Source organism: Dermacentor variabilis, chromosome 9 (assembly GCF_050947875.1).
Source record: "Dermacentor variabilis isolate Ectoservices chromosome 9, ASM5094787v1, whole genome shotgun sequence".
NCBI lineage: Eukaryota > Metazoa > Arthropoda > Arachnida > Ixodida > Ixodidae > Dermacentor > Dermacentor variabilis.
The window spans coordinates 143,311,752-143,334,533 of record NC_134576.1 but is presented as its reverse complement, the minus strand read 5'-3'; the positions used below and the strand labels follow the sequence as shown (position 1 = coordinate 143,334,533).

General features: G+C 46.1%; 1 protein-coding gene across 1 annotated transcript in view; it reads right to left on the bottom strand.

The window, feature by feature from the left end:
- The window catches only part of LOC142558578 (uncharacterized), a 192,449-nt gene that overhangs the window by 154,819 nt on the left and 14,848 nt on the right, over positions 1-22,782 (bottom strand). The window contains exons 7-18 of the mRNA XM_075670711.1: positions 20,943-21,151; positions 20,110-20,125; positions 18,849-19,222; positions 12,972-13,128; positions 12,316-12,443; positions 10,843-11,002; positions 9,631-9,862; positions 7,396-7,663; positions 4,510-4,596; positions 4,272-4,430; positions 2,121-2,259; positions 340-510 (exon numbers count right to left, since the gene is read on the bottom strand). Of these exons, the coding sequence (XP_075526826.1) occupies positions 340-510; positions 2,121-2,259; positions 4,272-4,430; positions 4,510-4,596; positions 7,396-7,663; positions 9,631-9,862; positions 10,843-11,002; positions 12,316-12,443; positions 12,972-13,128; positions 18,849-19,222; positions 20,110-20,125; positions 20,943-21,151 (2,100 nt within the window). The remainder of the gene's footprint in view (positions 1-339; positions 511-2,120; positions 2,260-4,271; positions 4,431-4,509; positions 4,597-7,395; positions 7,664-9,630; positions 9,863-10,842; positions 11,003-12,315; positions 12,444-12,971; positions 13,129-18,848; positions 19,223-20,109; positions 20,126-20,942; positions 21,152-22,782) is intronic.

Below are 22,782 nucleotides of genomic sequence, written 5' to 3'. Positions count from 1 at the left end.
TACGATATTTCCACCCATACAAAACGCCACACTGGACCAAGTCATGGCTTTTGTACGGCCATTTACGAATAAGCGAGAATGCACATTAACTCTTTTATAGAGAGACTATTCGGATGTCTATTCTGTCACGAATTTCTAGTAATTGACAAGGAACAAATAATTTATTGCGGATGCTTCAGCATTGACGTGGCGCAAGGAAGCCCCGCCATGTACAGGATGGTGCGCATGCGTCCCCATTGCTTCGTGTTGTTTAATCTTAGCGTGCTTATTTCGCGCCAAAACTATCCGTTGCGCTCGTCTGACGGAGTCGAATTTCCGCCTACGCTAGCGGCCACTCACCACAGATGGGCACCTGAGGTCTCCAGTCGATCACGTGACCCTTGGTAGCGCACGCGTGCGCGTAGTGCGAGAATACCGGACACAGACAGTCTCCGGAGTCCGAGTGGCAACCACACGAAGCCTGGATGCAGAGCTCGAAGTACGGGTCCGGGTTCACCGAGCGATGACACACTGCAAGACGATAGCGGATGGACGCAGATCTTTTGGCGACGCCGCCACAGTGCCACGTGGGATTCTGCTGCGATCGTGTACGTTGCTACACCAGGGCGGGTTTTGAAATAGGCAGCTCCTTAATTTTTCCCGTGTGATTAGAATTTTTGAAGATGCCTATCACATATATAGAAAACGCCAGGTTGGCCGTTGCTCTCTGAAAGGGCGCAGGTTCCTAGAGCTATTGTTATTTTGCAATGTGTTATAAACAAGAGAATTCTCATTGATAAGGACACATAGCTAGACGTACTATACCTGCAACTCCTCGAGCGTGGACCGTGCTATGACAATGCGCCGAGTATAACTACCACATAAACATGTTCGAGTACGCATCCCCCCCCCCCCCCCGCATTATAGACGACTACAACTGCTTACCTAGATGAATTCTTACTGCGCCGCCTTCGTCGTTTTTTTTTTATTGTGGGCACATTTTTGCACCTCAGGCAAATATTCCATTGACCATGTTATTACGTACTTGAAGGAAAGAGCACTAGGAAGACGCGGACTAAAAGAGGAACACGTACGACGGACAAGGTGCTACTTCCAACTAAATGTTTTTTTGAAGAAATAGAGATTTCTGAGATTACTTTGTATCTTCAAAAAACATTTAGTTGGAAGTAGCACCTTTTCCGTCGTACATGATACTCTTTTCTTCAAGTATGCAAAACCAACTCGCCCACATCAAGCTTCTGCTGCTTCAGACGTGTTATTACGGCATAGTCATAATCTTGTGTTATATGCCAAGCATCTCCAGTGTATTCTGTATAATCTTTGTGTCTGATGTACTTGTTTCTATGTTTTCCCTATAGAATATGACCATAATGACGCTGTAGGAATTTGTATAAATAAATAAATAAATAGCGCTGAGTGACGGATGTCGCAAGCGCAATGTAATTTAGAGATTTCTGTGTGAGCGAGCCCCCTTTTCACCTTCGAGCGAGTAGGCCAAAGAATTAATTAATTCATTCATTTATACTACGTAAGTTCCGTTATGGAGCTGTAGTAGAAGTGATAACTATGCATATAAACATATATACTGTAGCAATATTGCATGCAGAAAAACTGTATCTGTCCTTTTCACACAGCTACAAGGAAGAATAAGTAAGCGGAAATATGTACAAATAATTGTGTTTTAAATCATTTCCAGTGAGCAGGAGCGCGCTAACCTTACGATAAATTTTATTGATCGCTATTTCGTGGGAACAAACTGTTCTTCAAGGCAGCCGAATAGATCAGCGTAAAATTAAGCTTCTCATAATGCCTAGTTTTGAAGGCCTGAGTAGGTGTCAATAGTCAGCCGTGAGATGACTTGACGCGCTATCGCTGCAATCAAGCCACAAAAGGCAGTTATCTACTTTGATTTTTCTTCTTTCTGGGATTACTTTAAGAGAATGTTGAGGTCGGCGCACAGCTCACCCACTCCCACACCAACAGGAAGCATTCGAATAATCTCTCATAGATGTGAAATTGTAATGAGATGAAAAACGTGTCAGACTTGACAACTTGCTTTTGACCAAGCCAGTTCCATCATTGAGCCTACATTCCTGGGCAATGGGAAACACGTGACAAACCTGCGAAGGCTCCCTGGTAGAGCTGCTTGCAGGTGTGCTTGCTCTCGGGCCAGAGCAGGGCATCCTGGTCGCACTGCGCGGTCACTGCTTCCACGCCGGCGCACTCGCCGTCAGCCCACTGCTTTGCAAACGATTCCACCTACAAGTGCAGAGAAAATGCATCAGCCAATCGTAAGCGTTAGTTTCTCTTATTGGAATGGCCAACAGCGACACGTCCAAAACGTGCTACTGTTATGAGACGCTCAGGGCACATTATTAGTGCGTGCCCGTGCTGTAATGGCAAGAGGGAAGTGACGTGCAGAGTGACGGACCGATTGTACAATAGTTCACTTACAGAACAAAAGGTTCTGCATCAGTGCTCTCAAGGTGGTGGTGGTAACAACTTTATTGAGACTCTACTCAGTTATGACCTGGCAGGCCCGAGTCCTAGAATGGCCCCGCACGAGGAGCGACCCTTTCGGCCCAGGCTCTCAAAGAAACTTAATTCGTGCTACTGTGGTACCTGCCCTAGCTCTACGTTCTTCATGATAGACTTTAAGAGCGCCTCCCGCTACCGCTAAGTAATGCACGCGGTTTGTTTGTGCTCGCCTTCCACCTCCTACCACTCTGTCTCCTTTTATCCCCCAACCCCTTCACCCGCTCCATGCAGGGTAGTCAACCGGAACTACCTCTAGTTAAGCTCCCTGTCTTGATATGCAACCTTTCTTTTTATTGATTGGTCGATCATCCACTACTAGAACTAAAAGCTTTAGGTCAGTGCTTCCAAACAGCATTCCCGTAGAAGGCCTTATTCGCATTTCTAATATTCCTGTGGTCTACGAGCCTTCACGGTATACATGAAGAACGCCGCCCCCTACCGCTCTATAGTGTACGCGGTTTGTTTGTTATCCTACCTCTTCCTATCTCTTTCCTTCTTCTTCTCTCTCTTTTTTAATCTCTCTACACCTTCCCTCCATACAGGGTAGCCAACCGGAAGTACCTCTGGTTAACCTCTCGGCCTTTCTATATAACCTTTTCTTTCTTTCTCTCTCTCTTTACTGTTTCGTTCTTCCTCGACATTTTTACTGTTATTCTGCATTCATTGTTAGTTTAGTGTAGCAGCTCAGCCAATTACCATATGCGACATAATGAGGCCAGTATGATACCTAAAATAAACATTATTTTACTGAATCTCGTAGTGTCTGTGAAAATATAATCACAAGCTGAAATATTTTGCCGGGGAAGGTGAAATCGATTTTATAATTTTGTTTTGGTTTAATAAGTTTTCAAGCCAAGTCATCAAACGTAGCTGGAAAACATTGAAAACACTGTCATTATGACTTACAAACGCAAATGTACGCACAGAATACATTAGGCAGGATTTATGTGTACAAAAAGAAATGCAAAGATGTGCCAGCTGCATGTCGGTTTTCTTTTATGCAACAGTAAAGATTAATGGAATACTTAAGCTACAATTGTCGCATATTATTACCAGACAGCGACTGAAGGTAAATTGATAATTTAACAGGCTGAAACTGAGAGCCGTGATGAACATCAGAGTTTAAGGATGCACCCTGTGGAATATTTCGCATTGAAAATTGGCTCTAAGATGATTACGTACTTATTTTTACTAAATAACACTAACTTTAGAGCACTTGTGCAAATTGTGGCAATCACTCTGCGTAGCCCTCGATGCGTGTCCACTGGGTAGGTCCTGACACCAGCACTAAACGCCCCGAAATCTGTGATAGTACGCCCCCTCCCCTCTCCAGGCCCCTATCCCAGTTTTATTTGTTATTTCTTAAAAGGGACCTTCCTTATCCAATGTAGCCCGCAGCTACGTGAAATTTTGCCCTAATATGTGTCTTGGTAGATTTTGTGTAATAATGTCTCCAAACCGGTAGTTGCGTTAGAATTCGTACCAAGTTAACATAATTTGAGCATTGACCCTCTAAGCTTCTGCAATGCAACACACGCCTTAACATAATGAACTAAAAGCGATTTGTGAAGTACAGTTTGCTAATGATCGCATTTGCGAATAACCTTGCATATCATGATGTCCCCTGCTACTCTCACTATCGTAGAGCTAAAATTTCCTTTTTTGCTTCGAAACCTCAATATTTAGTAAGTTGAGCCAGTCGTGGTTCAAACGACTGGTAGGCGCAGGCGCACCTGGTAATCGACGTCCCCCCCGGGGCACAAGAAGTCGTCCTGGCTGTTGTGGTTGAAGGTGCCGCACATGCCCATGGTCTTCGAGTAGAGACCCTCGGTGGCCGTCAGGACGAGGCGGCTCTTGCCATCCGTGAGAAGCGTCAGACCTTTGGTCTCCACCTGGAAAAGCGGGCGGTATGTACCCTCCTGTTCGTTGACACATGGCTAGACACACCAGTTCGGGTACAGTGACACTAACCTCGATGAAAAAGGACGTCGGCTTCATGATGGTCACAGTCGGGAGCACAGCGGGAAGCGACGTAAGCTCTCGGGCATTGACGAGGACCTGTATTCGAATGAAGCGATGGAGTGCTTGTCTGAGGTCGAGACTTCGTTCGCAACTTTCAAAAATCGTGTTCCTGTTATTAATGTTTTATTAATTGGCGAGTTTTAACCTTTCCAAGCTTATTTATTAACTTCCGAATTTCGCATGCGGTTATCTTCAGGGCCATTTCTTTATTTCCCAATGCTGGACTTCTCCCTTGTAGATCAGAACATTTTAACACACAGCCCTTCAACACTTCAAATGTGACAAGCCAACCGTGTACCAAGGAACAAGCATTAAAGTTTCTAGCAAAATGACGTGCGTTGTTCCACAAACACCTTTATACAAGGAGCTACCCAGCTATAGGTGCTGAACCTCGCAGAAAAAGCTGTCTTTTTGTACGAAAATTAGTTCCTTCTCTCTGCGTGCGCCTTTGTTTCGGCGTTTGCATCGAGACGACCACCAATTCATAAAATGATCACCGACCAGACTAATGAACACTTGTGCTACTTTTTGCAATTTCCGCACTCGCTTTCTTCTGTCTTAGAACTGAACTGCTGATCTTCCAGAAAGATTTTAACCGTAACTAACAAGCAGTTTTTCCGCGTAATTCAGCTACTCCCCCCCGCCTTTTTTTTTATAAGTCATGTGTGTACACTGGTGAGATTAATGAGGTTTCACATCAAAATGCTGGCTATTAAACTGACTATAGCAGACTGCTACAAAGGGACGCAAGGGATGCCTTTATGGCATTACGGTAAATTGCGGACATTCCCTTATTTTGGACAATTGTCTACGTGCCCAGCGTGGCGAAAGTCCTCTTAGTGAACCCAAACGGGATCTGAATTTCGGGGTTTAAAGTGCTAAAACCACGATTTGTTTATGAGGCAGGCCGTAGGGGATACTCCGAAATGATTTTGACCACAAAGAGATCTTTAGCGTGCCACCAACGAACGGGACGCTGTCATGTTTGCATTTCACCCCCATTGAAATTCGGTCGCCGCGGCCGGCCAGATCCCGCGAACTTGTGATTAGCAGCGCAGCATTATAGCCGCTAAGCTTCCGTAGCGACTGAACACCACTTTAAAGAAGTATTTGTGATAAGAGCAGCTTTATAGCGATATAACGACGAGTGCCTGTTTGTAGCAGTCTGCTATAGTCAGTTTAATAGCCAGCATTTTCATGTGTTGTACAAAGAGTGGTGCCCGAACGAAGCCATGCGTTCAGGCCTTCCATCTATGCAATACACGGGAAACATTTTCAAGTATGGTAAAAGATTGTAAAATGCTTGTAGTATTTGTGGAAACCAACGTTTTCACAAGTGAACTTGCCTTCTTCGAGGCGACTTATGCTTTCCTCGACACAGTATATATAGAGTTCTTCAAAGGGAGAAGGGTAAAGTGGATGGGCGAGGTAACGACTGCGGGTGTGTTAGCAGCGAGGGTGTAGAATTGAAAAAAAGCGTGTGCTATTGAATGGCGGGGGAGGAATCTCAGATAGCGCCATGTGTGGGCAAGTTGACGTGTCCCTGCAGGCTCCCTCTTTCGTGGAAGCGGCCTGGAAGAGGGGGGGGGATTATCTGCTTCGCGGAGGTCAGAGAATTATCGTGCCTCTGCAGTAGAAAATAAGAGAAGCGGCAGAAAATGTAGCTCGCGAATATATATATATATATATATATATATATATATATATATATATATATATATATATATATATATATATATATATAATATATGCAAGAACACACGAGAAGAACAGAAACGGAAACATTAGGCAGCCCAATGAAAAATAGCGAAGTGCCGTTGCGTATAGTTTGACATTTAGCATAGCTAATAGCTTGTAAAGCTCTCTTTGAAGCGTTTACGCCTATTGGCTGCAATCTCGTGAACTTATGGATGAGGTATGATTCTCTGTATGTTCTGTCTGGAGCAAAACGAAAATTGTATGTTCTGTCTCGAGCAAAACGAAAATTTGACTGTAGGTTGGGGAGTAAGTTCATCAAAATTATGACCTCGTTGGTTTAAACGCTCGGCGATGGCTTTGGGAAGATATTTAGCTGTGTCCGCGCAATGGCCGCTTAACCTGATGTTTATTGATTGTCCCGTTTCACCGATGTATTGTTTCTTACAGACTGAACATTCAAGCATATAAATTACGCCGGGTAGTTTCTTACCAAAGTAATCTATATGTTCTTTTTTATTTTGTTATTTTATTTGTAGACTTATTCCATTGTACTTCGTTTTCCGCGAGCACCATTTTACGCCGGTTCTTTTATTGTCTCTTGCAGAGACACGATAGTTTTCTGACTTCAACGGAGCACTTACTCGCCCCGCCCTCCCTCCGTCGTCCAGGCCCCTACCTCACATTCCTCGGCCGACGTTGAATAGCACACCTTTCTTCTCAATTCTACACGCTCGCCGCTAACACATCTTCGGTCGTTGCCTCGCCCACCCCTTTACCCCCTTTCTCCTTTAGAAGAACTCTATCTATATATATTGCACCGTGGAAAGCATATGCCGCCTTGAAAAAGACAAGTCCACTTGTCGAAACATTTGCTGCTACATTTACGTTGTTCTCGTTTTGCTCATCGTATTGAATTTCCATCTGCCGCCTTCTCCGTGTTTTCCCTTGTAGTATTTGTGTGGCGTGGACAACAGTTTGTTTTGTGTGTATTCTAATCTTCTTGTATAGCCGCAGTTTCCTTTCTTAAAGTTTTTTTAATTTTCTTTAGTACACGAGGAAATAGAGTGGCCGAGGCATGTTTTTTCGCAATCTGTGCGCAGAAACCCATTTCTAATAGAACAGCTATAGCACTCCCACCTGCAGCTGCTGGTTGATGGAGACCAGGACGTTCTCGCCGACCTGTATGTGTATGTCTCCCAAGCAGACGGCGTCCTTTGGCAGGCCGGCGCATACGTGCCTGTTCTGAATTACCCGGACGCCTTCGGCCTGCAGCAGAATGAACCCGCAGTGGCCCCGCGCCTGGAAGCGGCCGCCGTCGAAGGTGCTGTAGATGCTCCCCAGAAGGACCGAGCAGGTCGCGTCGCAGATGGCCGCGGTGCACTGCCAGCGGCCGTCTTCACACACACTGCATCGCGGTCGCGTGAAATGGAGTAGAAACACACCTTAATCATGCTACATGTGTGCGACAGTTAAGCAAGACTGGGGCCAACCGTAAACATGAAAAACAAGAGTTACGCATATCCCTTTTAGCACTTGGTTATTTCCTTTCATCACGCATATTTGTGTTAAGATTGATGGTCGTGGCCTATGGAATCAGCAGTGACCCTTCTCGTCGCAAGCTTATAGAAACGCTGCCGTGAAGCAGATAGACATAATACGCTCACTTGGTTCATTTTTGGCTGCTTTTTATGCCCTTCAAAGCAATAACGCACACTCCATGTTTCGAATCAGCTCAATATCACACGTCTCGCTCGCCTATACTGTATATGGCTTACTTATTCGCGGAGGATTAGTTTTTTTTAAAATAAAGGACGGCAGTTTTCGCTTATAGTTAACAGATGTTGATTTCCGTAGCCTGTGTTGGACGGCACTCCCTAATATGTGCGCCTTCGAAGTGCGTTGCGCCATGGCAAGGCGAAGACTGACAAGGAGAAGACAACGCCTTCATTGTGAGCAAGGCTTAAATATATGAGTGATGCACCTTCCTTGCCGTACTTGTTGTTTCTGATTGGCGTTGCAATGTTTCCATTCTAACCGTCTATGCTTATTACGTCAGATCTGCAGATACGAAAAAAGAACATACTCCCTGCACAAACTCAATGGCTGAGCTGAGCATAGACAGCTCTGAACACGATCATGCGTGACTCTTCGTTCCACTTCGCTCCTTAAGTCGTCACTTTCGTGTCTTGGACATTGCCAACAAACCCGACCACGACTTCGCCAAGCTACTCGGTGAAATTAAGCATTATGGGTTTCCTTCTATCGGCTACGGATTTTCGTTAGGGGGCTTTATCTTGAACAGAGACATGCTCTTTGTCTACAATTCAGCTACGCGGGATTCGGAGTTACTGTTATATTTAAGACATGACATGTCACCTATTTCTCTTCTGACTCCTCACACATTTGGCTGTGCTCTTGGTGACATCGCGTCCCACGTGATATCGTCCGCAGCCTACCAATTCGTGTCGCTGCACTAGCTCCGCCGCCATTGCTGTGCCTCTCCCCGCCGCTGGCGCTGCTCCATGCTCTCGCCGTTTTGTGCGCGTGTGTCGTCTACTCACTGCAGGTTATAAGGCAAGAGCGTTAAAGGCCTCGTGTCGCAAAAAATCCGGCGTTGGTGTCCAGCGACGGAAGTTGCATCGGCAAAAATATTTTCGAACCACCTATACTCAGGCCCTCTACATGGCGCAAGGAAGTTACTGACTTAATTGTATTTCTCAAGCTGAAATACGTAGAAACATCCGATGGTACGAGTTACACGTAACCTAAAGACATGATAACGTCGGATTGTAGATTGAATATACGAGAAAACATAATTTTGTCCACGAAAATTCAAACAGACCCCTTATCCAGCGTTTCTACCATTCATAGAACGGCCACGGCGGCCACCATTTGCGCGCGATGGCGTGTGAATATCTTAGAGGCCACGGAGTGGCGCGCCCCTTTCCTTGAAACAGTTGCAGATGGCGCCCGTCTCCGCCTCATCGCGGCCTACGCAACAGGCCACGCTTCTACCAGGAAGCCCGCCTTCGTGAATAGCGTTAACCGCGAGCATTTCCCAGTAAACATTACGGTTGCAGACGCTGCAGTTGCCGGGAAACGTGAGAAGCAGCCAGGGACCTTTCAATACTATCGCGTTCCACACTTAAATGCGAACGTTAAGCGTGCGCAAAGTCTTTATTCATGACAATACCCCTTCGAATCTGAGGCAGCTGATCGCTGCCCCTACAGTCTCTAGCACAGCCGTCGCCCACTTCCTACAAGTTCCATCTCTTTATCGGTGTACTCCTTCGCCGACAATCAAATTAAATATAAGAGTGGGGTATGACAGAGGCACCCAGTCAACGAAGCTGCCCGTTAAGCTCTACCCACCATGTGTTGCAGTCCTGGTCGATCTGCTCACCGGCCTGGTACTTCCGGCCCCTAAAGGTGCAAGCGCACTGGCGGGGCTCCACGCAGCGACCGTTGTCCCAAAGCATTCCGTCGGGGCAGTGGCAGCCCGAGGCGCACTGGCTCAGCGCGCACGCCGGCTCGCGGTCGGCGCACGTGGCACGACACGCGGGGCCGCACTCCCGGTACTCCCTGCCGCCGTCGCAGCTGTGAGCTGCTCACGCAAAGAGCACACGGAAAGAAATCACTCAAGTATCTACCAATCAGTCACGTTTGCTTAGATGCGAGTACAGTGCAAAGTGGTTTATGTGATGTATGCGCTGTATACACACATAAATTGGTAAACCTACTTAACCATAAAACAATAACAAACTAATGACTGTAAGATGATGCGAAACAACGTTGTACGCATGTGACTTGTAATTTTGTGAGGTTTCATTGTAGCGGCAAGCACTATGCCACCGTTCTTCGAGACTCTTCTTTCTTTGTGGGTGCCAGATGTGGTTTGTGCTAAATCTCGGCACAATGTACTTTGTGCGTCAGGCTACGTATCGGTTTGGATTAACAAACGTTTAGGGTTCACATTGAAGTATTTGGTGTTAAGCTGGAGACACATAGTATGATTCCTCGTGAAATTATACGTATGGCTAAAATCTCCAGCCTCCTCCAAGATACTTTCTTTAGCTTCCCACAAGTTTCAACCAACCTTGAAGCAGTCACTTTTCTGTCGCACAGCCCGTCATATTCCATGTTTTGTGATACTCCTTATTTAAGACCCAGCAAAACATCTAGCATGTAATCGCCAATGGATGCGGCAGATCAGTGGCATGGCAGCGAGTGTTCTAAATTCTCATAACATGCTGCGAAAAGGCGCAGTGACTATGACCTGCTTTGTAGGCATTCGGTGGGTGCGTGTAAAATCATCGCAACTTTCTGAAGGTTTGCACGGACGTTTAATTCGGTAGCGAGTATGATTTCTTCAACCTAAAGTCAAAATTAATCGGACGGGAATATGCTACAGAAAGCGGCCTTCAAAGAATTCGGCCTCAACGAGTGAACAAACTTCCAATAGCATATGAAAGTAACTCGCACTAAAGGTTCATTAGCACTTACGCATACGAAGTCCGACAGACCGCTGTGTCGATAAATTTAAACTAAATAAGTAATAGTGAGTGCAAGAAGCTCGCAACATACGGCAGACGGTGTCTCTTCTCCAGGTTTCTTGGAGCTGGACGCCGAGGCGTTGGCATTCTCGGAAGTACTCGTCCAACGTGGCACACTCGCAGCCCCAGGGCGACCGCCTGTCACAGCAGTCTTGCTGGCAGGACTCGAAGAAGCGGTTCGGCTTCAACACCTGCACAATAGGTAGTAGTAGTAAACAACTTGGGATATTTCGGAAAACCGTCGGTTTCCTACGAGGAGATGGCTGTCAGGCCGTGCCTGGTCGCCACCTGCTCAGCGCATTTGGTCGCCCGGAGCAGGGCGCCCAGGCTTGTAGTCATTGGGTTTCTGTCCGAGGCTTGAGTCGACGTTGACTGTCCTGGTGGCGGAGGGTCCTTGCTGCATCCCCAGATGAAGTGGTCTAGGGTGGCGGTCTATGCCTTGCAGAGGGTGCGTGTTGTTGTGAAGACGGCTGGGTAGATGTGTCTACAGGTATGCATGGAAGGGAATGAGTTCGTTTGATGTCGTCGCCAAGTTATTTGTTGTGCTTTGTTTAGTTTCGGGTGCAGGGGGGGGGGGGTAGCTTTGGTCTGCACGATAATGCAAGCCATTAGCCTCAGCAGAGGTCGGTTCAAGGCACACTTTTCCTTGATAAGACAGATAGGTCACGGCAGAGTTGTGCGGTTTATTTATGCAGTTTATATTGACAGATTGCCGTATTAATTGCATTGGTCATGCACAAAATCTCTGTTCTTGACATAAGCATGACGTAAGCTGAGGCCTGAATTGCTTCTGACCATGCAACGTATGGCCTACGTTAAGGCTATCTAGAGCGTAAAGCTACGCACCTAAGTGCGCTTCCGGATGCGCCGCTAGTTTTCTAGTGCGCTAGTGCGAGAGTAACTTTCTTTTCTAGCAAGCACTGCTAAATAGGAAAGCGCAAAAACTTGCACTTCTCTCTCCATCACTTGGTGTTTATTAAGTGTGACGAAATGATAAGTTTCGCTGCTCAAGAGCCCGATATCACAAAAAAGTAGCAAAAGGCAAAATGCTAAACAGTAAATTCTATATCAGTTTAAGATTTGTGCTAGGAACGATTAATTGGTCGCTCGTGAAGATAATACAATTTCTCTGCCTGATGTTGGCGAGGCTCGCTTGGCGCTTTGGGTATAGCAGTAGAAAGCTGGATTTAACGAAAAATATACCAAGTGATACCCACGAGCAACGGTGGCCTTTCGGCTAGGCAACGCGCGCTGAGAAGTAGCAGCCAGGCTCACTCTCGATTGAGTGACGTCACCATTATAAGTGCACCAAAATCTCACCGTAACGCACTTAGTGCTTCGCGCTCTAAAGCCGGGACCGGGGCTGCATAGTATGATGCCATCTGTCCCTTTTTCACCGATAAAAGAATCAAGAATGAGGCGCTCAAACTTTTCGGGGAGAATTTAAAAAATTTTCACCGCTAGTGATCGACAATTAGCTATTGTACTACAAGACTAGTGTTACCTTGTGGCAGTCTCTGTAGATGTCGTTGAAGATGATGGAGCAACGGTCAAAAGCTGTCAGGGAGACGTTCTTGTCTGCACTGGACTGGATAGCGCAGGCTTCCCTCTCAAGGCCACTGTGGATGCAATCTGCGTGGCCGGTAAAAAATATAATTGCGTTCCGGTGCATGACGGTGAGATAGAAATTTCGCTTGTTCTAAAGATATGAATTTCAACTAAAATAATGTTCATCCTAAAAAAGAAAAGTAGCAAAAGAAAAGAATGGAAAGCAGGAAGTGTAACCAGCGTCCCGTACAGTCCATACTCCTACGGAGAAGAAAGGTAGGATGAAGACAGGGCCAGTGGCACACGCAGCAGCAGATTACCATTCACAAAGGTTTAAAGTGAGGCAGCTCGCGTTAGTGGGTGGATTACTTTCAGTACGATAGAGACCGCAGCTTCTATAGGGGGGCCCCCGCTGTCAATGTCGTTACACACAATGTACAAAGAAAACACGCCAGCGCTCTCTTGCGGCGAGTGTTTGATCATATTGTTTCATCATGACTCGTGCAGCACTTGAATAAATGACTTACACAACGACCATTATTGCTGTCCTCAGTGGAGCGAACCTAAATTCTGCTGTGGCAATGCCGGGTAAACAAAAAGTTTAATTCGTACCTCTTTCGACCACCCAAGATATTCCAAACTCTCGCGGCGTGAGGGCACTTCTGGCATCCAGAATCATCAGGTCATTGGACGGTTCCCCGTCAAAGTGTCCGCAAAGGCCGCATGCTGTCTCGCGTAGGGCGGGCGTTACTCGGATCTGAACAGACTCCTGCAAATATTGAGCCGACATAGAAGAGGGAAATGTAGGCATTGTGGTGGGATGTATGCTATATCATCAGCATTTTCGTGAATTTATAACCTCTGTTAAAATTGCAATAAATTATTGCAGATTCGTCTGGCAATAACAGCGGTGGCAGATACACGCCACGCTCTCTTCACCTGTAGTGCTTTTTTTTTTTTACACCTGGGGCGCTATAACGTAAAGCTATTCCAAACTTTTCTATTCCAATTCTGCAATCAGCTCTCCGCGATTGGTCAAAAACTTTTTGAACCACCCCCACTTCGCCCGTCTATCACCGATGTCACGAAAGCCGCGATAGCTCCCCGTCTGATATGACGCGTACAAGCTAATTATGCATGACTGGACCTAACAAAAGAAAAAAGATGCCTTTTCGCCATTACTCCTTGGCTACTGGTTAAAAGTTTTAGCGCTGCACCCGCTTCACCTACCTGTCACGCGACGTCACAAAACCGCAAAAACTCATCGCGTCAGAGTGACGCGTACGCGTTAGAGATGCAATAATATGCCGAACAAAACTGAACTTTCTTTTGAATAGCCGCAGGCTGCCCTGTTCTGAAAGGAATAAAAGATGGATGCCACCGATCGCTCAGGCAACTGGGTACTCGCACCTGCTAGAGAGCATTGGTTTATTTGAGTACAATAAAACTTTCTGCTTTGCCACACAACGTTTTCACGCACTTTCAGCACGTTTACGACCTCACTGTGCCAACACTTCTTTGCTGAGGATCAGTTTTAGCAGCATTCTTAACCTTACGTTGCATGCCGCCGCGATTTTCGATCAGCCACCGCAAGTTAAGTAAGGGAAAGCGGACCAATCGCAGACATCGGCACCAGCCTCTTCATCCGGTTATCGATTTTCAGCTCACTGGCTCGGCCCCATCTGATCCCTCTCCAATTTGAGCGTGCTCCTCGCCTCTTGTCAGCCGATTAGGTAACACAAGCCGCTCAATGTAGGCAATTTTATTCGTTTTTAAAGCAAACAAAAGTGTCCTCCTATAAGTGAGGAGAGCGTTTGATTGGTATTTTCAGACAACCCTGTGGGTCGCTGCACTATGCTTGCTTCGGTGGTTACGCAAATTTGACGTCAGCAGATTGGAATAAAAACATGTTGGAATAGCGTTACGTTATCGGGTCCCTGACTACAGTAAATATGATCACAGCAAGCAGTACTTTCGCGGTCTCTTGTGAGCAAAAGAAATTTGTACTGTAACTAGAATGCGGTGTACTGGAGGATTGGAGCATAGTGATCCCGGTGACGTCACCAGAGCGCACTGTAAAGGAGGCATTTGCGTATCCACTGAGTGAGTGGTGAATACCTTCGAGTAAAGACCCGCTTGTGAATATTTGATTATGTATATTGAGCATATCTATATATACATGAATCGTATGGGGCAAATATTGAACAGGTCTATAAAGGTAAACGTTTTGACCGAAGTCTCGCATAACACGTTATAGCTGCAGCAATTTTTGTTGGCGAAATACAATTTAATGTGGTATTCTGCGATAGCAATTACACAGACGCTCGAGGCACATTTGCACCGTTACGATCTGTGCCATCGTGCAGTCCGGTTATTGACGTCACATGCACGGCCAGCATGATCGGACCTGACGCTCCTCTCGATCGGCTCTGCCGGGGCTGCAGGACACCGTTCTGGCTTCCTATGCTGGCCTTAGGTTTAAGCGCACATGCATTAGCTTTCCTGCTAAGCGGCTGTGAGCGCCCCACACCTGGTCCGTGCGATGGTTTGAGCGGAAGCGACAGCAAAAGTCACACTAAACCTATGCAACCTTCTTTCTGGGTTCTGACGAGGGCCGACAGTTTTGCCTCGGTCTAATTTGGTGCACCATTGAGGTGCGACGCCTTCGACGTCGCTGGCAGCGCTTCTGATCGTGCCAGCGTTCTGAAATGCCTTCAACGCAGCGCTAAACGTGTCTATCGCTTTCCATGCGTTGCCTATGGCAAAAATACAAATTTTATGTTATGTTTTACTGTGAAACTAGTCTCCTCGGCAAGCCGCGTGGACCTAAAGACAAATAAGCAAATAACAAATAACTGCAAATAGGAAACTTGATCTTTCTCACGTTATCGCTTTTTCCCATCATACCGCGAGGCACAATCAAAGTCACGACCGCGTATGAGCGCATTCCGAACCCATCCGGGAAACTGTGTTCAGCCCGATGCGTTAAAAGTATGCGACTGCGACTTCTAGTGGCTTGGACGACGACAAGCTATTTGTCCGTGCACGCTGATTGACCTTCAGAGAACGAGAGTCGGATAGTTCGTGCTCCAAAAAAAAAAAATAATAATAAAAACGGCGGGTCCCACGCACTGTGGTAATCGATGTAAGCAAAGCTTTGTATGTTTGCTTTGACTGACGATAATTAGCGTGATATTAAAAAAACTAGATTAAGGGGTTTAACGTACCAAAACCACTTTATGATTATGAGGCACGCCGTAGTGGAGGACTCCGAAAAGTTCGAACTCCTAGGGTTCTTTAGCGTGCACCTAAATCTAAGTACACGGGTGTTTTCGCATTTCGCCCCCATCGAAATGCTGCCACCGCGGCCGGGATTCGATCCCACGATATCATGCTCAGCAGACCGGCACAATAGCCACTCAGTAACCACGGCGGGTAGCGTGATGTTGGCGGCGAATGTGTAATTTCTTCAGCGTTTAGTCCAATACGAGAGTGGTGAGTTGACGTAAAACGTTACCTTGCGTGCACCGCTGCTGTTTGTCTGCATAGTCCACAAAACGCATAGGGAGGCGTGTTTGCTTGAGGCGTTGTTGTGCGTGATTGTTCATAGTCTCTGAGAGGGTTTAGCATTATCACTGCCTCACATGGCACGTCGCATCGTGGCAGAAGTGTTAAAATTTAATTGAATTAAGGGGTTGTGCGTAATTCAATCAATATAATTGTATGTATACATCGTATACATACATTCGCGGTCTGTGCCATGTTTCGCTGCGTAGCGAAGACGCCCCTGTTCCTCGCGACACTTGTTTCGGGCCTGGATGTCCTCGACGCTGAGTGCACGCTTCGGAGCCATTTTGCTGGCGCGTGTTTATGTGCTCCTTCTGCATACGTGGCCAGGGCACTGTTGAGACGCCAGCACCAAGCGCTCTCTTCAGACTATGGACGATTGTAATGTTTACGCTACGGCAGCTCAGCACGCGACCTCCACATTCCAGCACCCGCATTTTTGTGACATAGGAAAACAAGCCCGGCACGTTCCATGCGCACAAACTGTGCAAGGCTGCCGCGGCGGTCTGACCGTATAGCAAGAAACCCAGTGGCACGCGCGGCAAGAGCATTACAGCAGCGCATGGAAAGTCGGCAGAAGAGGCAATCTTCGCTTTAAAAGCGAAAGAGCCAGACACTCATCGTCGAATGTCGACTGAAGGCAGTGGTGCATATGTAGAAAGTACAGCAGTCCTCAACGAAATTGAAGTCAGTCGGGCTTTCATTTGGTTATAAGACAACTGCCGAAATTGAGCGGGACGTTCGCCAAATGTGTCTTACGTAAGCGGAATTTGTGAATCACCGAAGCCTTGCTAGCGTGTGATTGAGCCCCGTTGGATATAGTCTTACGTAAAGAAATTTGAATACTTCGATTCCCATTCTGCTGTTGAATACAAAATATTACATTTCTCGTTACATTCATTTGATCATTCTTCTCCTGGGGTTTCTAAATTTATATATTGTTACGTACTTTGGTGAAGCACACTAAAGGCTACCTTTTAGCTTGTTTCGTTCTCACCTTCCTGACTTTAATGCCTTCCGCAATAGTCCTGCCGCCATTCATGTCCTTTAGCAAGCCTCCTGTTGCTAGTGGATCAACATTCACACATATGGTTTCCTAATTCACGAACATTGCAGCGTAACTGCCATTTCTCATTTTCCGTTTCGTTTTCTCGCTAGTAATTATATTTTTATACCCAGCTGTAAAGTGCCGAACTTTCTGTTTGATCACAGCTAATAATCAATAAAAAATGAACGTGCCAGAATTAATGGCGATGAAGTTCGAACGCAACAGCTGGGGACTAACGGAAAACGTTGTATTGAAGGGCGCCGGAATAGGTTTGATCACTTGGTGTTCTTCAACGTGCACCCAGAGGTGACCAGATCAGACGGGCTTAAAATCGAACCAATAACCCCGTGCTCCTTAAGAGGAAGCTTTAGCTCGGGTGCTCCTATCTAAATACATGTAAATGGAGAATTCGTTTTTCTCGGCAACCACTGCACCAAATTTGACAGGGTTTGCTGCATTTAAAAGAAAAACTTAAAATCTAGTGACTGTCGGTTTCGAATTTTAGATTTTGTTCGTCAATTTTTTTATAAAAACTTGGCAAAAATCGCAAATTTTCAGAAAACGAAACAATCAAGTTTACAACTCCGTAATTCAGCAAGAAAAAATGATATCGCAATTCTGTGAATTGTTCCTGATAGCACATCTAAAGCGGACAAAATTGTTATGTTACACATGAACCTCAAAAAATGGCCTAATGTGTAATTGCAACTTTTGCAGAACCCTCGTAAACAACGTAACAAATTCACGTAAGATGTAAACTGACATACCAAATTTGTCCGCTTTGAATCGTCTAAGGGATACCGTTTACAGAATCGCGATATCTGTTTTTGATGCAGGGCTATTAGTTTGTAAACTTTGTGCTTCTATTTTTTTCGAACGCCTGAATTTTTGAAAATTCTTTTTACACAATTCAAGCCCTAAATCAATATTCCGCTTCCAACAGTCACTAGAATTTAACTTTCTCTCTCAAATGCAACAATTTCATTAAAATCGGTCCAGGGGTTATCTCAGAAAAACGTTTTTGCGTTTTTACATGTATTTGAATAGGCCGCGTCGGAGTTCGGCCCGAGCTAAAGCTTCCTCTTAACAGCAGTACGCTGTGGTCAATGAACTAAAACGACACGTGGTCAGTGAACGGACGGGAAAAAAGTCGCAGTTTTGCCCGGAAGGCAAAGCATTGATTGCGATAGCAAATTAGCAGACCGCCATACGAAGTAAGGATACTACTTCTATCGGCCGTGTCAACTCGTAAACATTCGCTCGCAAACTAAATTAACAAGCACGGTGTCGGCGTGCAGAGCAAACATGAGCACATCCCGCTTGACGAACGCGGACACACACTGTCAAAACGCTGGCACGAGGAAACACGGCAGCAGCAGCGAGCGAAGTGACCTTCGCGGTGTCTATCGCTCCAACGCAAACTGAGGGCCGTGAACAAAAAGCACGCACAAAAATACGAGCCATCGACGCACCTAGACTCTGCCTCCAAGCAGATTGCTCTCAAAATACGGCCACGCGACCGCAGACAGCCGCCACATGCACGGTTGCAGCCGGAGTAAAACGCCCCTCTACTCCCCCTCCCTGCGCTCTCCTTGCGCCTCACAACGTTGGTTGCCTCTCGCGCGACGGAAGACGGCGCGCTTCCTCCCGCTATCTTTCCTTTCGCGCGGGCGAGATTGATCCGCTATGGTCGGCTCCCCTCGGACGCTTTCACTCGCACATACAGCGTAGGGCGCGCGGCGACAGTGTTATCGACCTTGGACTTATACGGAACATCATCACGACGACGACGAGGGCAGAAATACGCCTGGAGTCTCTGTATGATTGCTATTGCAATAAAAATAGGGTTCGTTGTCTCCCGCATGGACGCATACCTTGTCGATCCACACAGTGTATCCTTGCGTACTTTGGAGCACCAGGTATTTCCCTGCGTACTGCGCGCTCAGGCCAGGAATGGCATCAACAAGTGGTTGCGCGTCCTCCGGCGGTGGCAGGCCCAGAGGCAGGCTCACTCGCTCACCGGCTGCCGCACCAACAAGGTGCAGGATTCGAGTGCAGTTCGCCGCATCGGGGCAGCCCGCAGAGTACTGCAGTTCCAGCGCGAACTTTGCTGAGGGGTCTGGCTGGGCGCAGTCCTTGAGCAACACGTAGCTGCAGGCACCCGCGAAGCGGAATAGGGTGCCGTCAAAGCTCTTGAACTGGAAGTGACCCCACGTGCTGCATACGCCGGTGGACGGTGGCGGAAGTTCTGCGTGTGACAGCAGGGACATCGTGTGGTGCTTCAGCGGTGGTAGAGTGGATGAGCTAGTGAACTAGTTATTGAGCGCGCTATGAGAGAGTGATGTACTATACGAGCGAGCGATTTAGCGAATGAGCGAGTAAATGAGTGAGTGTGTGAGCGAACGAGTTACCGAGCTAATCATAGTGAGTGAGTGAGTTAGTAAGCGAGTGATTTAATCAGTCTCTGAGTGAGAGAGGTAGTCATCAGTAATTTTGTTAGTGAGTAAGTGAGCGTGCGGGCTAGGGAGCGAATTTATCGGTAAATGAGCGAGAAAAAATTAGTGAGGTTCCGCCTTGTTAGTGTGGCAAGCCGAGTTCAGCTGGAACAACATGAAGCGCATCTGCGCTTCAGTCCCTCCCCATTTTGTTTGAGCTCGCTAGATTCCCTCAAATATGAACAAATGATCTATTGCCCGTTAGTACTGTTACCTACATCACAGTTCATCATCTACCTGAATTTTTAGGTATGCGTTTGCCTGTGACCGTAAAGACGTTAATTCTAAACAATCAATTAGTGGTCATAGATGAAATAAAGTCTCCCTTTGAAATTGCACGTGTGTATTTTCCCACGTCACCAGAAGCGCATAAATTTAGGCTTAGGCAATGTTCATATATAGTCTAGAGGGTTACAAATGAGATAGTGAATGTGGGATGCGCGTTTACGACGTACATTTATATTGGACGCAGACAGGACAAACTCTTTCGGTCTTTTGTTGAAAACGAGCTCCGGAAACTTCATGAACCAGGCGAAGAAGTACCACAAATCATTCTATTGTTCAAGATTTTTAGTCTTACACGAGTGCGCTAAGGTATTAGAATTGTTTCACCTGTTCGGTATAAAAGTCAGTTACTTACCATTTTCTCCAGGAATCTGAAAAAAAAAAGAAGATCGTAAGTGAAGAATATACCAGCGAAGTTAAGTTAACGGTGAAGAAAACGGGAAAATATTTGCAGCGAAGGAGGATAATTATATTCATTGAATAGAAGAAGCTGACTGCTGTAGAACCAGGAAATTACAACTTACCTTGTTTATTTTTGCGTCAAGGAGTTCTTACATGGTATGCGCTATCTGATGTAGTTTTGTGGATATTGCCAAGATCCCGTCGATTCACCATAACGATCTATGAGTATCCACCACTTCATTACACTACAGCTGTCGTGCTCATATCATCATGTATGATCATGATATCGTCATGCGTCATGCTCATATCTATGATGCTCATATCACTGGCGGCCAGTTAAGGGATCCTTAGGGAACCACTTCTTATGGACGCCACTGATTTCATGTGCCACAGCGCTTTAGACACTCCACAGACGTGTTTTAATACAAGAACTGCAGCTTGTGTTCAGTACCTGATCACCTTTTGAGCCAGCCAAAGTGCTCTGTCCCTGAGTCTCTAGCTGATGCTCACCAAATTGCTGTGGCTATATATTGGGACAGGCTACCAGAGTGCAAGAGACTGCTTAGAGGTACCTAGATATTTACAGGCCAGCCTAAAAATCAGCTGGTGTTACTCAGAAACAATAAGGCACACGAACACTTTTTCTATTTCGCCATGAATCAACATCACATGCATAATTGCTTATCCGCTAATAATATGCCCCTTCGAAACACTAATAAACAAAAGGAAATTGAGCCCGCGGAGATTGACGGCGTCATTTCCATCTACTTGCTGCAAAGTACAAACCTCATGTGGTGGCAGGTCGAAACCGTTGGCTGTTTGCGATTCGCTGGTCAAGTTCTTCTTGGAGGAGGCTTCTGTGACATGATCGCCGACGTCCGGCTTCTGCTGCTGCTGATTTTGTCCGCTATGCTCATCAACCTCCGTTATGGTCTGCTGGCCCTGGTGGAAGTCTCCCTGCGCTGTGACGTTCGTCCGGGAAGAACTTGTATAGTCTGCGAGTCACCCCACACACACAGACACACACACACAGTCTTTTTTTTTTGCAGTCTTTTTTCATTCTTCTATGGCACGAGCGGTTCTAAAATATTTCTGCTATCCATAGGTGTTGAACAATTTAACAAATTGTACCCGCGGCCTTTACCTGTAGGAGAAGCCTTGTTTTATTTTTCATATTAAACATATGTTGCAAATAGCCTGTGTCAGTGGAATGTCTCCCTTCCAGGTGAATGACCCGAAGATACGCATGTTGTACCCAAAAAATATTATGAAGTTCTGAATGATAATTTACGAAGTCTCACTGATAAACCTCTCAGCTATACACCTTAGGGTGCACGTTACTGCTGCAGAATTGAAGCCTGTCAGTAATGAGGCCCTGTCAGCAAAGAGAGATAAATGTTTAGAGGATGATGAATGGTATCCGCGTTGCACAGTATCTGTTCTTGAGGACACCTGAACTGCAGCAAAGCACAGTATGGAAAGCTAACGGCAGAAATAGAAGTTGTAGAGCCTTGTTCAGGCTTTGCGAAAAGCATCACAGCACTCGATTGAGGGCCAGAACACTACAGGCGTATGTGGCGCTTGGCGACGTCGGCGAAGTTGCGCAGATGACAGGGAGGGATGGTGCTTTTAGCTTTAGAACCGCCAGGCATGTCATCGATGGGGGAGTAGGCCAGTCACTTAATAGGCGCTTGTCAAGGCGCCTCTTGCCATCGCAACATCAGCGTAGGCGCGCAAGAGGTGTTGAGCGTTTTCAGCGTAGAACAGTGTGAACCGTAGAGCAAGGCGGCGCCATTACATCGGTGTCTCTCCTCAGCAGGCTAAACAGAGTTTCCTAACTCAGTTGCTATTGGGAAGGGAGAATACTACAAGTTTCAAGAAATTCGCACCGAATATCTTCTACGAATTACCTATCTACTCTGTTTATTAGTTCACCAAGGCATCCTTTGAGTATTGCGGTACGGCACCGACTGAAACCCTGTTGCATTTTGTAGTACCATTCACAAATTGCTTATGAAACTTCGTAGGCTAAATTATGTGACCACACTGAAGTAAATTCCAAAGTTCAGCTTAATATAAACATGCAGGCGGCCACTGTGACGGAAAAACGAAACCGCAATTCATGGGGTGCACAAGATACCCTAAATTTACATTCAGAGCTCCATAAAACATGTTGGCGAGCGAGGTTTCCTTCAACTTCGTTTATTTACGCGTTCTACGTGACAGAATGCTACCAAGGAGATAACGACGTGAAATTTTATTAAACTTGCGTGAAACGTTAATTTCATGAGCATTAGAAACTTCCAAAATCATATCTTAAAAACTTTACACTCCAGAATCGTTTTCTTCATTTCTCTCTTTATTAAATAAAACAATCATTGTAAAGCTGCCAGCATGGCTACAAGTACGTGGACACCTATAATGCAAACAATGAACGAAGGAAACGCAATGTATTTTCAAACATCCACAATTTTTCTCTTGCCACACTAATGATTAGAATAAAAGACGACGTGCATTTCTGAAAGTTTTGTTCGCTGAAAGACTCTTCTGCTCACAGCAACAAATTTCTCAACAAATAAAAATTCCTTCCACAGGAAGTGAGGGAAGAAAGTGCGAATGGATTAGG